Source organism: Zonotrichia albicollis, chromosome 21 (assembly GCF_047830755.1).
Source record: "Zonotrichia albicollis isolate bZonAlb1 chromosome 21, bZonAlb1.hap1, whole genome shotgun sequence".
NCBI classification, from domain to species: Eukaryota; Metazoa; Chordata; class Aves; order Passeriformes; family Passerellidae; genus Zonotrichia; species Zonotrichia albicollis.
The window spans coordinates 9,917,561-9,932,947 of NC_133839.1; the positions used below are offsets into that span (position 1 = coordinate 9,917,561).

Consider the following 15,387-nt stretch of genomic DNA (forward strand, 5'->3'; position numbering starts at 1 on the left):
TCACTCCTGTGTGTGTGTGCCCCCCTGAGCTCACTGCTGTGTGTGTGTGTGCCCCCCTGAGCTCACTGCTGTGTGTGTGTGTGCCCCCCTGAGCTCACTCCTCTGTGTGTGTGTGCCCCCCTGAGCTCACTCCTCTGTGTGTGTGTGCCCCCCTGAGCTCACTCCTGTGTGTGTGTGCCCCTGAGCTCACTCCTGTGTGTGTGTGCCCCCCTGAGCTCACTCCTGTGTATGTGTGTGCCCCCCTGAGCTCACTCCTGTGTGTGTGTGCCCCCCTGAGCTCACTCCTGTGTGTGTGTGCCCCCTGAGCTCACTGCTGTGTGTGTGTGCCCCCTCAGCTCACTCCTGTGTGTGTGTGTGCCCCCCTGAGCTCACTCCTGTGTGTGTGTGCCCCCCCTGAGCTCACTTTGTGTGCCCCCCTGAGCTCACTCCTGTGTGTGTGTGTGCCCCCCTGAGCTCACTGCTGTGTGTGTGCCCCCCTGAGCTCACTCCTTTGTGTGCCCCCCTGAGCTCACTCCTGTGTGTGTGTGCCCCCTGAGCTCACTCCTGTGTATGTGTGTGCTCCCCTGAGCTCACTCCTGTGTGTGTGTGTGCCCCCCTGAGCTCACTCCTGTGTGTGCCCCCCTGAGCTCACTCCTGTGTGTGTGCCCCCCTGAGCTCACTCCTGTGTGTGTGTGCCCCCCTGAGCTCACTTTGTGTGCCCCCCTGAGCTCACTCCTTTGTGTGCCCCCCTGAGCTCACTGCTGTGTGTGTGTGTGCCCCCCTGAGCTCACTGCTGTGTGTGTGTGCCCCTGAGCTCACTGCTGTGTGTGCCCCCCTGAGCTCACTCCTGTGTGTGTGTGTGCCCCCTGAGCTCACTCCTGTGTGTGTGTGTGCCCCCTGAGCTCACTCCTGTGTGTGTGTGCCCCCTGAGCTCACCCCTGTGTGTGTGCCCCCCTGAGCTCACTCCTGTGTGTGTGTGTGCCCCCTGAGCTCACTCCTGTGTGTGTGCCCCTCAGGAACGAGCGATACGAGGATAACTGGAGGTACGACCCCCGTTTCACCGGGAGCTTTGACGACGAGGCGGAGCCGGCGCGGGATCCCTACGGGGACGACTTTGAGCGGCGCAGCGTGCACAGCGAGCACTCGGGCCACAGCCTGCGCAGCTCCCGCAGCGTGCACAGCCACCACAGCAGCTTCAGCTCCCGCTCCCAGCAGGTGAGCCCCAGCTGCACACACAGCCTGACCCCTGCTCTGCTGGCCCTCCAAAAGGCAGGGATTATCCCAAGCCTGTGGTACTGCAACGGAGGATGGTGGATCTGTAATCCCGCTGGCCCAAGTCTCATTCTGCACCCACTTTATGCTCACCCTGTTAGGCTGTGCTGGGAGACCAAACCTCTCTTGGCCCTTCTCTCCCTAGGCTTTCCCTCTCTCACCCTTCTCCCTCAGAAACCAAGCAAACACCTAATAGAGTTCCGAAAATCCAAAATTTCATAATATTGAGATACTTGATGGTGCTGGGAGATCGATTAGGGCATCATTGATGATTTTCAGGATTTGGTGGTTTTTACAAAGGTTGAGGGCCATTGATTTTTTCTGTATGTGGATATGAGGATGCCAAATAAACCCTCATTTAATCAGCACCCCCAGAATCCATGTGGAGTCTCCTTGCCTGCCTGCTGCTACCAGTGAACACATAGGGCTTAGCACAGGGAATGAATTTTTTTTTTTTTAACTTTCATAAGCTAAGCCTGTTTAGTGATATACTTTTGAACTTAATGCTCTTGTAAGGAGAACTTTAAGCAAAATCAGCACTCAGCTGTGCAACTTGCCATACACACAGAAATGGAAAATTTCCTCTACTTGAATCCATGTGCTGTTTGTGAGAACATTGCCTTCCCTCTGCTTGGCTGTAGTGTGCCTGGCTTTGAGTCATGTCATTTTTCTCATCACAAGCTTGGCTGTGTTACTGAACTTAGTTAAAGGACTAACTCTGTATTTGTATGATGTTATTTTGCCTTTAAAAGCAAAAACCAAAGCTAACTGATTACTCATCCACTTACACCACAAATACAGATATGTGAAAAGCTCAGAAAATATTTGGCTAATTTTTGAGGTACAATTTTTGCTCATGTAATGGGTCATTTTACCTATAGTTGCTTCATTGTGTTTCTTAGAAAGTTAGGTACTTTTCCAGTCCAAAGTCCAATTCAGTAATGTTTGAAGCAGTATTGGAAATCATTTAGGCATTAATCTTCAGGCACCTGCTGTCATTTGATATTTGTTGAGCTTTTTCAGTTGGGATTTTCTGTGTGTTACAGCAGAGGTGAACATTCATTCTGACCCACAGTTGTTGGTAACAGAACTGGTGCTATAATCTTAACTTTTCACACAAGCACATAGAAATTCTGTTGTGAGAAAACTGAATATGCTTGGACGTGAACAGATCAAACGATGGTAAAAACACTGGGGGAGAAAACAAAATGATTAATTACCACAGAAGGGTCTGCCAGGGGGTGCTTTCTGCAAGGCTGTGAGTGCAGTGCTGCTTGCTGAGTGTAACCCCAGCTAACCTGGCTGCTGTGCCCTGCCTAGAGCCAGCTGTACAGGAGCAACCACGATCTCACTGCCTACGAACCCCCTGCGCAGGCAGTGCACGCAGATTATCCCTACGGAGCCTACGAGCCCAGCTTTGATGGACAGCAGCCCTTCCCAGACTATGGCTACCCTGCTGAAACAGCCTGGTCAGCTGTGGAACAAGGTATGGACACGCTGGGCAATGAGGGAAAACATTGTGCTGTAGATACAAAACGTTTCCTTTGGAAAAGCTTTGCCAAGGTGGTGATGTCAGTTTAGCTCTTTGAAGATGTTATATGGTTGTACAGAGATGGCAGGAATGTGATACTATCAAAACCCCTGCATTGAAAAAAATAACTGGATTTTAAAGTTCTGGAGTTTAGTTATTGCAAATCTTCAGGTTTGGAACTTTGGGATTATAAAGGAACTGATTGTTTCTTACAAAGTTCAGCCAAATTCAGTGACAGGGTGTTTTTCACTAACACCACAGCATTATTGAATTGGGTAAATATATCAGCAAGTTTGCTTAGCTGCACAGCAGGTTACCTGTTCTTATTTTATCTTTTCTCCCCATTTCAGCACCTTTAAGGCCCTCAACACCTGAGAAATTTTCAGTGCCTCATATCTGTGCCAGGTTTGGCCCTGGGGGCTTCTTAATAAAAGCACTGCCAAACCTGCCTTCTGAGGGTCAGCCAGCTCTGGTTGAAATCCACAGCATGGAGGTAAAGTTTAGAAGGAAAAATGGGAAGTATTGGAATAAAGGTCTTTCTTTTGGAAGGGAAATGGGGAACTTGAATTTATTACTTCCTGATTTCTCTTTTTTTTATGTCAGTGGATGTATCTTTACCTGTTTGGGCTGTAATCATAAGTAAAATAGTAAATTTAAAAGTTCCTTTCCTCTGAGAGATGACTTAGTCATGATGAGATCATCCAGCTCCTTATAATTTTGTTCAGGAAGATGTACAGAGTAATTGCATGAAAAGTAGATTTCATAATTTATCATCCTTATGCAGGTTGTGACAAAGTCACCCTTTAAATTTTGCTTAAGAGGCTTGATTTCATGATGGGTCATGTTCAGCTCTGGGGGTTTTATCAGTGAAAAGCAAAATTTCGAGTTACAAGAATTTCTTATGGATGATATTTGTGTTTCAGACTATGTTACAACATTCCCCAGAGCAAGAAGAGATGAGAGCCTTTCCTGGTCCCCTTGCTAAGTATGTCCCTACAGTTTTCAGAAATAATTTTCATACTTTCAGAAATTACTTCTTCATTGCAAATTACAGGATTTAAACTGACTTAAAATATTTGTGGCTTTTCACCTACTTAAATAATACATGAGCTTTAAATTTATTCCTCAGAGTAATTACAGATAATGACCTGAATGTTTACATTTGTCTCATTAAAAACTTTTTTCTTATTTTTTTCTCAGGGATGAGACCCATAAAGTGGATGTTATTAATTTTGCACAAAGTAAAGCTGCACAGTGCTTTAAGAATGAAAATTTAATTGACAAAGAATCTGCAAGTCTTCTTTGGGACTTCATTGTACTGCTGTGCAGGCAGAATGGGGTATGTCTCACTGCTGGAGTTTTTGTTTATCCTTGAGTGTTTTGTACACAAATAGTTTTTGTGCAAAGATCTGGAATTTGTGTTCTAGTCACTGATCTTGGAATATGGCACAGACTGAAGGAATGTGTAAACTGGGCACTCACCCTCAGAGGTGCTGATATTCACATATTGCTGTTGAAATGCCAAATAAAATGCAGGCAGTGTTGAAATAACAAAATTCTCAATTTTTGTTTCCTCTCCACACACACAGACTGTTGTGGGAACAGACCTGGCTGAACTTCTGCTCCGAGATCACAAAACAGTGTGGCTTCCTGGCAAGTCCCCTAATGAGGCAAATTTGATTGATTTCAATAATGAGGCTTTGGAACAAGTGGAAGAGGAATCTGGTGAAGCCCAGCTCTCGTTTCTCACTGATAATCTTGTAACCATGGTTGACAGTTTTGAGAAGGAAACTGAGAGATTCAGGGAGTTGCTGCTTTATGGCCGTAAGAAGGTGAGTGCCTGTGCCGCTCCTTATTTTTGTAGTGCATGCAATATTTTGTGACACTGATACAGAAATTTATACCCTACAGCTCATAATCTAAAACAAAATGATAGTGGGTTAGCTTTTATCTAAACATATTTTGATTTGATCACAAATCACTACTGTAAAACTGGTTTTTGTGAGTAATATGTGAAGCTAATCCCAGGAAATTCATTTGTGTGTTTATCAGGATGCTTTGGAGTCTGCCATGAAGCATGGCTTGTGGGGTCATGCTCTGCTCCTTGCCAGCAAAATGGACAGCAGGACACATGCAAGAGTGATGACCAGGTACTGGGTTGCTTTTTGATTAGTGAAATTTGGCTGCCTGTTCTGCTAATGAGGTGGAGAATTCAAAATCATGGGTTATCCATAGTAGTTCATGCAAGATTTATGCTTTAATTTTACTTGTGTATTTATTTGTTAATTATTCCTTTTTGTTGTGGGGTCTTCTGGCTATAAGTTTAGACCTGAGTTGTTCTCTGCTACCTGATCCATTTAAGGAGTATTTGAGCAATGTCATCTGTGACCTTGCTTGGAAAAAAACTACAAAAACTTAACTATCAATTTTGTTAATATATTACTGGTAATATTTTACTTTTGAACATCACCCACTGGGTAATTTCCTCTTCAATGTAGTATTTTCACACAGCACTTCCTTCTCTTGAGCTTGGTTAGATTAATTGCCACTGAGAGCTCAAATACATTTTAACTGCTTACCCCACGTCTGTGTTTTGTTTTTCTCTGCAATGTCTCTGTAGGTTTGCCAACAGTCTCCCAATTAATGACCCTCTGCAGACTGTTTACCAGCTCATGTCTGGGAGGATGCCAGCTGCATCCACGGTAAGATTCACTGGGAGCTGCAGGGAGGAGTGGAGTTCCCAACAGAAATCCTTCCCAGAATGTCAGAGAAGTTGTTCTGATCCTTTTAACCATGCAGAGCTCCAGTCACTGGTTTGACCTGGTAATTCTTCTCATTTTAGTGCTGTGGAGATGAGAAATGGGGAGACTGGAGGCCTCATCTAGCAATGGTGTTATCCAACTTGACCAATAACATGGACTTGGAATCCAGGACCATTGCAACCATGGGAGACACTCTTGGTAATTCTTGGGGGAAATGAAGGGTGGTGACTGAAGGAAAAGCTTTGCTTACTCAGCCTATTTTTTTTGAAAACAGGCAATTTCTTTATAAAATATAAATTGGAGCAGTTCTATATGGGCTTGACTCTATTGTGAAGGCATTTGAATGCAAAGCCAATCAATACAGGACACTGATTGTGCCACTGGAATATCCTGAGCTCTGTCCTTTGTTTCTCTACAGCTTCTAAAGGCCTGTTGGATGCTGCTCATTTTTGTTACCTTATGGCCCAAGTTGGGTTTGGAGTTTACACAAGGAAGACAACAAAGCTTGTCCTGATTGGATCAAATCACAGGTTTGACTTTCTTTTTAAACACAATTTTCTCAATGCAAAAATGAGAGTTTGAAAGACTGAATTGCACTGTTCCCCTTATCCTTTTTGAGATAACTATTTGGTGTCCTGTCTTGTAGAAGTGTTTGATATTTTGTGTCTAACAGAGCTGTGTGTCTGACAGTGACAGTTCTGTGTTTATCAGCTCAAATAATATTTTTCTTCTCCTGTTTGAAACAGTTTGCCATTTTTGAAGTTTGCCACCAATGAAGCCATTCAAAGAACAGAAGCCTATGAGTATGCACAGTCACTAGGAAGTCAGCCTGGCTGCTTGCCCAATTTCCAGGTGAAGATTTGGTTTGGTTCCTCTTTTGGCAGATGTCATGCTTTTGATCTCTCAAGTGCTGTAGTCAGTGGGGCAAATATTTTCTCTGTTATAACGTGAAATGTTCATGGATAGTAACGCCATATAGCTGTTTTCCTGTAGTCGTTTCATTTTCATTTTTTCATCTCTACATCCTGAACTTCTGAATTTTAAATATAAATTGTAATTCTGTACTCCAGAAGAAAAATCCAGCAGAATTTGCTGGCACTAGCTGTAGGTAAATAGACAAGTTCCACTGGATGCATTAAGTGGAAGAAATTAATTGAATGCTTTTCCTTTAATTTTGGATGTGATGATGAAATCTCTTAGCTTTCAGCTGAAATGTCAGATTGCCTTTTATTTGTTGCCACCAGAGTGTTGTGATCACTGATTTTATTTGTGCTGTTGCCTCCCCAGGTTTTCAAGTTCATCTATGCCTGTCGGCTGGCTGAGATGGGCCTTGCTGCCCAGGCTTTCCACTACTGTGAGGTCATTTCCAGAACTGTCCTCAAAGATCCACATTACTATTCCCCTGTGCTGATTGGCCAGCTAATCCAGGTAACACGAGGAAGAATGAAGTGTTTGTGGCTGGATGTTGTAGGTGGGAAGCTGTGGCTGATGAACTCACACTTTGCAATGGTTCCTTTCCTCAGATGTCCTCCCAGCTGCGCCTGTTTGACCCTCAGATCAAAGAAAAACCAGAACAGGAATCTTTTATTGAACCCCCCTGGTTAGTGACACTTCGACATGTGGATGGACAGATCAAGGTATGGTGTGTGCTTTTCAGCATGAATTATTCCCTGCAAAGTGTAAATCCAGTTTTTAAAATGGTGTTGTTTACACTACTAATCACAGAAACATGGGAAGTGACCTTATATATTCATATCCTAAATGGCAAATGTTATGGTGTAAACCAAGTGAATTTACCACACTTAAGTGCCTGGAGATTCAATACAGAATAATTAAAATTATGAGAGACAGGCTTTTTTTAATACCATAATGCATGGAGGACTGCAGAACTCATTAGGTTGCAGTAATCAGGGGATCTGCTTGCCATAAAAATATCTCGTGCATGGATTTTTGTTGCTAGATTATAACAGTGGAAATAATGATTGTCTATTTAAAGAGATGTGTTAGAAATTTAAACCCAGAGCTAATTAACTGTGTCTCAATTTAAAAACAAATAAACCCTTCAGATTATTGGTTGATCTTGGCTTATAAATGGCTGACAGCTTGTTTTTCTTTGAACACTAAAAACCTTTTCACACCTAAGATTTCCTTTGCTTTGTGATCCCTTGGTTATGAGGATTGTCTGGTAGAGATGAGTTAACAATATCTTGTTTTTTCCTGCAGGAGGGTGCAATAGCCTATAACACAGACAGATCCACCCCCCCTCCCTATGAGTGCAGCACTCCCAGCTCTGAGCTGGACCGTGGCAGTCAGTGTGAGGGGGGAGGAGGCCGTGACGTGGGGCCAGGTGCTGAAAATCCCTTGCTGGCATCCTTGTTACCCAATATGGCTCAACAGATGCAGAGCGTGCAGCTGATGCCTTCAGGTTGGTGTTTCATGTCCTTTATGACAGAGAGAACACAAAGGGTTTGGGTTTCTGATACAAGAAACCACTTAAGGGATTGGTTGGAGCAGGGAGATTTCACTTCTGCATTGTATCATTCATAGGGTAAAAGGTTCACACTGGAATTTCTGCTTAATTTTAACTGTTTTTTTTGGTTTTTTTTCTTCATGCTGCAGTACCTCAGGCTGTCCTTGATGGCTCAGCTGCCATGATTCCTCCTGGTGACCAGGGAAGTGTCCCCTTCTACCCAGTGGCTCCTCAGCCTCTTGGCCCAGGACCTGGCTTTGCACCTGCAGGATTTTCAAATCCATATGGAACTGAACCATCCCCACCCTATTTAGGGACAACATTACCCCCAGGAGGGCCCCCACAAGAAATAGAACCACAGCCAGAAGAGCAGACAAACTTGGAAACAGGTCTGGGATCTTAATAAACAGCTTTGCTTCCTTAGAAAGGGAATGAAGTGTTTCAGGGAATAATTCAAAATATCTCAGTATTTAAAAAAATAGTGATGTTTTGAGTAATGAAATTTAAAAACTCCATGTAATGGTACAGAATCATCTGTAGAAAGTTGTAGTATTCATCCTGCTTTGTTGGCCTACTTTAAAAGAGAGCTCAGACTCAGCAGATCATGATTTAGACCTTGGCAGATAATCCCTGAGTGCAGTGAGATTGGCAATTCTGGTTCCAAGGGATATCAGGGATTTCTGCCTCTGGACATGAGTTTCTAGGACCCTGATAAGTTTTAACTCTGTGACAGCAGAGCCTGACACATGTGGAGAGAAGGAAACTTAAGTTTGGTTAGAGTTTGAGATGTGAGGAACCTTTAACTGCTCTATCCTCGTGGTTGAATCCCTCAGCCTGCTCTGGCCTGTGTTTAGAGCAAATACAAACCCAAATAGGAGAAGAAATTGCAATTGCAGCTCTCATTCTTTAAAAGTCCAGGTTCTCTCTAGAAGAAAACTCATAACTGGTAAAAACTTTTGCCTTAAAACTATTGTGGGGCTTAGGGGCTTTGTTGTTTATTTTGGTTATTTTGTTGGTGTGTCCCTGCTAACATAATGTAATTTTTTTTTAAGGAATGCAGAGAATTGCCCCAGAGTCTCCTTCACAAAACTCCTTCCCTGAGCAGAGAGAGGATGATTTCTATGGCAGGATGGCCAACATGGTATTGTTATTTCACACATTTCTTCAGCTGCATTACAGCACAATGCAAACATGAGGATTTGGGGGTTCTGTATTGCTCTTCAGCAAGACTTGAAGCTTGGTTTTTAGAAGTCCCCAAAGAACCAGATTAAATGTCTTTGTGTGGAAAATCTTGATAAAAAATTAATGCTGTGTCAGATATTTATCTGCTTGTTTATTATGCATTGATGTCCTGGCTTTATATCCAACCAGGCAGCAGGACCAAGATCCATCTTAAGGTTTATTTTGTATGAACTTTTAGATCTGTTCTGTTTATGGATTTTTCAAAGAAGGGTTGTTTTTAGCAAGGTGGAATGTGATCCATCACTGCAGCAGTGACAGCTTTTGCTTTCCTGTGTTTTTGTCACCCAGGGCTATGGGCGAAGGTCCCGCACAACCTCAGAGTCCTCTGCTCATTCTGTGGGACGAGAGAGATCCAACTCTGCAGCCAAGCAACCCTCTCCTCCTCCCTCTGCTCCTGCAGGGAAAGACACTAAAAAAGAAACAAAAAAGGAGGCAGCACCCAGAAAGGTAAACTTTCTTAGAAAGGTCCCTACAGCCGGAGGAGATTTGTTAGTAAATGTGGAAACTCCTGGTTTACTGTAGTTAAGAAATCCTGACTAAACTGTTTCTACTTATTAGTTGCAACTCTGGGCTCAGAGTTGAAGTCCCTGACAGAAAATGTGTTGTTGCATGAAAGTTTGTTTTAAGTTGCCTGTAAAGTGAGACAAGAATTAACTGGGAGGGAGAGAATTAACTGAGAAGATTTGATTTGTTTTTAGACTGGTGGAACCTGGTTTCGCTGGCTGATGGGAAAAGGAAAGAATGAGGCTCACCTGCCAGATGACAAGAATAAATCAGTAAGCCTCTAAGAATCACAAAAACCTTTATATACTTGAATTTGTTCCTAACGTTCTCCTGGATGACAGATGAACATTGTTTTGATGAGTAACAGATGATTGTAAAACTTTGAAGATGATTCTTATTCTAAGACCAGCTTAAAAAAAAAGTTACAGTTATTTTAGACTTTTTTAGCAGCTTTCTTTGAGCTCTTTGTTTTTGACTGTGATTTTCTTCTAGATTGTTTGGGATGAGCAGAAACAGCGTTGGGTTAATCTGGATGAACCAGAAGAGGAGGTAAAAATCTGAGTTCTCATTATTTCTCCAAGGGGAAAAGAAAAATCTGTACTTGGCACACAATTTTTTTAGTCTATGACTGTCTCTTAAGAGCTGCATTTTACTGAATTTGGATTAAAATGTGCTACATCAGACAATGATGTGATTGGATATTTTTTGTCTCCTTGCAGAGTAAACCTCCTCCCCCCCCTCCAACAGGATTTCCTAAAGCTGCTCAGGCTGCTCCCCCTGGGCCTGGAGGCCCACCTGGTGCTTCTGTCAACGTGTTCTCCAGGAGAGCAGGTAACAGCCAGCACTGATATTTGAGGACTTTCTCCTGCATAAAACATGAAGGCAGAGGTTCTGACTTTCCCTGCCTTGTTTGGGAGCATTGGCAGCTCACTGGAGCTGTGGCTGTTGCTGGCTTTGCTCATGCCCAGCTCCTGCACTGCTGTCACACTACCATGGCTTGGGTGTTACTGTTTGTACCCCTGGGGTGTTATTTCCTGATCCTGAAGGAGGCTTTAACCAGCCAGCTGTTCAAAGTAGACACAGGCATAACAAACATAAGGGTTCTTTCTGGTTTTCTGTTTTTAGCTGGAAGCAGAGCCCGTTATGTGGATGTCCTGAATCCAGGAGGAACCAAGGCAAGTGGGGCTGTTCCTGCACCATCAGACCTGTTTGCCCCCCTGGCACCCATGCCCATTCCTGCCAACGTGTTTGTTCCAAACTCAGGTGTGTGCATAGGATTGTGGGGAGGTTTTATGGCTGTTTATGGGCTGTGTTTGGCTAAATCCCATTTCCTCTGTAGTTCCAGGGGAATCCCAGCCCATGGAGGGGAGTGGAGCAGCAGAGCACACAGCAGCTGCAAACCAAACCAACACAGACCCTGCTGCAGCTGTGGAACCAGAGGTGGGTTCCAAGGGATGTCTTGTAGGCAGAACCCACATTTTCTGATTCAAACCCCTTCAGGATTCTGAGCAACAGTTTGACAGCCACAGTCTATAAAGCATGTTGTTTATGGGGTTTGTGGTTAAATGTTTTACTTAAAGAGCAGGAGAAGAGAAATACAAGTGAAAATGGAAGTGGGAGGTTGCATTTCCCAATTTGACAGGGCTGCAGCTTCCATGGGTGCAGGAAAGGAACTGAGGACATGGGAAGAGTCTTGCACTGCAGGTTACAAATCCCTGATGTGCTGTAACATTGTTCTGCCCCTGTGGGATCTCTAAGGGAAATGTGGAATAGCCTCACAGTAATGATGATAAACAGAAGTGCTTTGTTTTCCTTCAGTACTTAAACCCTGCAGCCCTTCCTCCTGGATCTGGACTTCCTGTTCCTAACCCTGATGGCTCCCAGTCAGGCGAGGTAAGGCTTGATGCAAAATATTTCATTAATGACTTTTTACAGTTAATTGTAGTGGTCTTACAATGGGCCATTTAAAACAACCAGTAACTGATTCAGTTGGTGATAAGTAGGCAAGATGTGATGTGGCTGTGTCCAGAATTGGACAGAAAAGACCTCTAAGCCCATATGAGAAGTTCAGCCTCCATGCCCTACATTCTGTGATCTCCTTTTCCTATAGAAATACTTTTAAAAGCCTTTTTCAGAGTGAAATGTCAGTAGCAGTTAAAGGGTCTCTTCTTGCCTCCATGCATGCATATAATGTCACTAATATTAAATGCAAGACAAGGAGAGCAAGTGCTGTGTGCCAGGCAGAGTAACATGACCTTTGTTCCTACTAAATGTTTTCTATACCTACATAATTTTGTGCTTTAAGGAGTCCTTTTGATTTAAACTAACTTCTGGCTTTACGTTTGTTTTTGTTTTTTGTTTTTTTTAACTTGAAGTTGGTTTAACCTTTGGCAGTGAGACTTTGACAATGAAATAAAACAACTGAAAGCTTGGGGCAGTGACATGCATGACGACTTTTTTTATTTGTGTTTTTTTGTATTTGTGTGTTCTTGCTGTTTTGTAGCTTTCGCGCTCTAGTTCAATGAGTTCATTATCACGTGAAGTAAGCCAGCATTTTAATCAGGTACATGTGGCTGGCCATTCTCATTTATGTTAACTTATTTACTTTCCCCTCTCCCCTCTTTATTTTGCATTTGCTCAAATACTAATGCTACTTTTAGTCATTTCCCCCTCATTTCACAGAGTTGTCATTAAAAGTAGATCATGATGTAGTGTTCCTTTTCACACTCAAACAGGGTCTTTAGTTTTGTGTATTTATGGGAGTGCATGTAGTCCAGGCATGCTTTTTATTTATGTTCCTAAGAGATTCACATAATTTCATCATCTTATTTCTGGGATACTAAAGAAATCAGTTGATTTTAAACAAAAAAACCAAAACATCCTCCAACAAAACCAAACCAACCTCCTAAAAAGTCTCAATACAAGCAAAAAACTTGGTCATTCTGCTGCTGCCAGTCTCAAACTGGTAAAAAAACCACTTGCAAAAGTCCCTGTAGGAATTAAAGGAATGCTTCATCTCTGCTGGAAGTTCCAGAGCTGTGGGGTCACCACAAAGGGGTGACACAAACCTTTCTGATATTTCTTAATAAAGCAAAACCTGACATAGAATGTTTATTTTGGGGCAAGTCCTGAGGTGTGTACTAACAAAAGCAGAAGGTACTAATTGAATGGAGTTGCACTGGTGTCTTGTGTTGGTTTTGCATGCTTTGGACCTGCAGAGCTCTTTGCAGTTGGTGCATGTGCCACTGTTTGGCCAATTCCTACATTAAGCCAGCCCTGTTGTAGATCTGGATGCAAAGTGTACCAGCACTCTGGAGTTGTTCAATAGGCTGCGCTCTCCATGTTGTTGGCATTATTCCTGTGAATATTTGCTCTGTATAACTTAGCAGACCACATTTGAGAGGCCCTGGAGTTCCTCTCAGCCCTTGTCTAATTTCAGTGTTTTCTCTTCCCAGCCTGCTGCTGTTCCACCCTCGGGGGCACCTTCAGCAGGGGCAGTACCGTTCTACAACCCCTCTCAATTTGCACAAGTGAGTGAAGGTCTCATCCTTCCTTTTTCTTATCCTTCTTATCCAGCATTTCCCAGAGAAGTGGTTGCTCCTGGATCCCTGGAAGGGTCCAAGGCCAGGCTGGGCAGGGTTTAGAGCAGTCTGGGACAGCAGAAGGTGTCCCTGCCCATGGCAGGGGGTGGAATGTGGTGGGCTTTAATGTCCCTTCTGACCCAAACCATTCTGATTCTATGCTTTGAACAAAACATGATTTTGTGCTTTATCAGCTTAATCTGGGTTGTTGCACGCAGAGTGTTAAATGTGCACAAAGATCAGTCTGGCACCAGTTCAATTTAACAAGTTCCCATTCCAAACTTGATTCCAGATTTCTTGAATTTTTGTCTCCAACATGACCCTTTTACAGAACACTTTGTTTATCCCTGTTCTTTTTTCAGTCTCCTGCAGCCACTGGAAGTTCAAGACTGGGAAGAATTGGACAGAGGAAATATCCAACATTGAAGTAGAATACAATGGCTTTGTATTTGGAGTCCTTACTCATGTTCTGAGTCTGCACAGAACTCTTCAGCCTTATGGCACATGCTATCAGCTGCAGTTGACAGGACAAAAATCTGATGATGGGTGATCTTTTTCATGCTTGCACCTCATCTACGCAAACCATTACCAAACATGAAATATATGTAACTTTTCCTTTTCAAAACCTGGCTAGAAATAGCTTTGCTGTGATAAAGAATAGGCACAAGAGAGGAAATAGTTGCTGTCTGTTACAAAACCTGTTTGTAAATTGCATAGGCAATTTATTCCTTCAATTTATTTTAAACCTTACTAGCGTGACCTTCCGAGACATAGTTTCAGGGATTCCTTAATTTCTGAAGGATGCTTCCCTCCCAGCAGGGGTAAAAAACAAACATGTCCACATTGTAAGATAACACTGTGGCCTTAAGAGGACCATGCACAATCAGCCAGAGTGTGGAACCAGAGGGGTTCCCCTGGGAGAGGCTCACCCAGGAGCTGCCTCCTGCTGCTTTGGCTTTTGGGAGGAGGGAGGGGGCCGCAGCTCATCCAAATAAATCGACTTCTATTGAATGAAAACTGTGACTGTAATCTAATCCATGATTTGATTTGGATCTTTCCTAGTCTGTATGTAGTTTGTGGTTTAGACTACCTGTAAAGCCAAGTGTATAGTGGGAAGGAGCTCTGTATCATAGCCAACGCTGTTCTCTTGACAAGTGAGTGTTTGTTTAAGTGCAATACGGTTACTTTGCTTTCTCTCAAACTGCTGGCACTCTGCAGCTGGGGGGTAACAGCTTGAAAGTTGTTTATTTTTTTCCTTTTGGGAGTGCCAGAATCAGTGTAATAATCCGTTCTTGAATCTCCCTTACTAAAATAACCAAGGTCTTAAATAGCTAACTGCTAAATTTCATACTAAAAGTAGATGGATTAGACCTCTACAGATGGACTTCAAAATCTTTAGGTTTAATATAGGAAATCTTGAAAACCATGGTATGCAGCATTTATATTCACTGAAGAATCTGAATTATCTGCAAAGAGAGAAATAAACTTTAAATATTTATTAAATCATTAGGCCATATTTTATTTAGAACTTGCCACCAAACTATTTGATTTTACTTGAATTTCTGCCCGGAGTAGAAGTAATACGAATGTGAAATTGCCAGTATTTGTCCCCAGTTGTTTTTTGTTTTTGTTTTTTCTTTTTCTTTTCCTGAATAACACCACTTTTCTAAGATTGTGCTAGCCTTATCTATGTCCCAAAAAGTTTGTATGCAGCCCAAGTAAAACACTATTTGGGAGGATTAGAAACCTTTGTGTGCTGTTCCATTCTCAATTCCCGACATGGTCAGCAGCAGTCAGTGTGGTTTACTTTTCTATAATTGAAACCTAATCAGACACTTGGCTTTCCTCTAGTCCAGCCAGGCTGCTGATTATTTTCTCCTTTCAGTAGAGACTGCCAAACAACTTCATTCAAGGAGGCTCCCCCTGAGCTGGGAGCGGCTGTCTTTCCTAAGTGTAAGATTTGACACTGTAAATTCTTAAATAAAATATTTTGCGCTCTGGAGCACTTTCACATTTCACTTTCTTCTTGTGGTTATTGCTTTAATG

General features: G+C 42.9%; 1 protein-coding gene across 6 annotated transcripts in view; it reads left to right on the forward strand.

Moving 5' to 3' along the window:
• SEC16A (SEC16 homolog A, endoplasmic reticulum export factor) overlaps positions 1-15,357 on the forward strand; it is a 28,989-nt gene extending 13,632 nt beyond the window's left edge. For 4 of the 6 annotated variants that reach the window (XM_074556679.1, XM_074556681.1, XM_074556685.1 and 1 more), the window contains 26 exons: positions 996-1,194; positions 2,572-2,737; positions 3,133-3,275; positions 3,706-3,767; positions 3,983-4,121; positions 4,372-4,614; positions 4,835-4,932; positions 5,403-5,484; positions 5,625-5,742; positions 5,963-6,074; positions 6,291-6,396; positions 6,832-6,972; positions 7,068-7,181; positions 7,768-7,969; positions 8,164-8,403; positions 9,067-9,155; positions 9,545-9,703; positions 9,955-10,032; positions 10,253-10,309; positions 10,480-10,591; positions 10,886-11,023; positions 11,100-11,200; positions 11,579-11,653; positions 12,264-12,323; positions 13,216-13,290; positions 13,704-15,357. In XM_074556679.1, the coding sequence (XP_074412780.1) occupies positions 996-1,194; positions 2,572-2,737; positions 3,133-3,275; positions 3,706-3,767; positions 3,983-4,121; positions 4,372-4,614; positions 4,835-4,932; positions 5,403-5,484; positions 5,625-5,742; positions 5,963-6,074; positions 6,291-6,396; positions 6,832-6,972; positions 7,068-7,181; positions 7,768-7,969; positions 8,164-8,403; positions 9,067-9,155; positions 9,545-9,703; positions 9,955-10,032; positions 10,253-10,309; positions 10,480-10,591; positions 10,886-11,023; positions 11,100-11,200; positions 11,579-11,653; positions 12,264-12,323; positions 13,216-13,290; positions 13,704-13,772 (3,178 nt within the window). In that variant the 3' untranslated portion in view covers positions 13,773-15,357. The remainder of the gene's footprint in view (positions 1-995; positions 1,195-2,571; positions 2,738-3,132; positions 3,276-3,705; positions 3,768-3,982; positions 4,122-4,371; positions 4,615-4,834; positions 4,933-5,402; positions 5,485-5,624; positions 5,743-5,962; positions 6,075-6,290; positions 6,397-6,831; positions 6,973-7,067; positions 7,182-7,767; positions 7,970-8,163; positions 8,404-9,066; positions 9,156-9,544; positions 9,704-9,954; positions 10,033-10,252; positions 10,310-10,479; positions 10,592-10,885; positions 11,024-11,099; positions 11,201-11,578; positions 11,654-12,263; positions 12,324-13,215; positions 13,291-13,703) is intronic. The other 2 variants (XM_074556682.1, XM_074556683.1) reach the window with 2 other exon arrangements.
• The last annotated feature ends 30 nt before the right edge of the window (positions 15,358-15,387 follow it).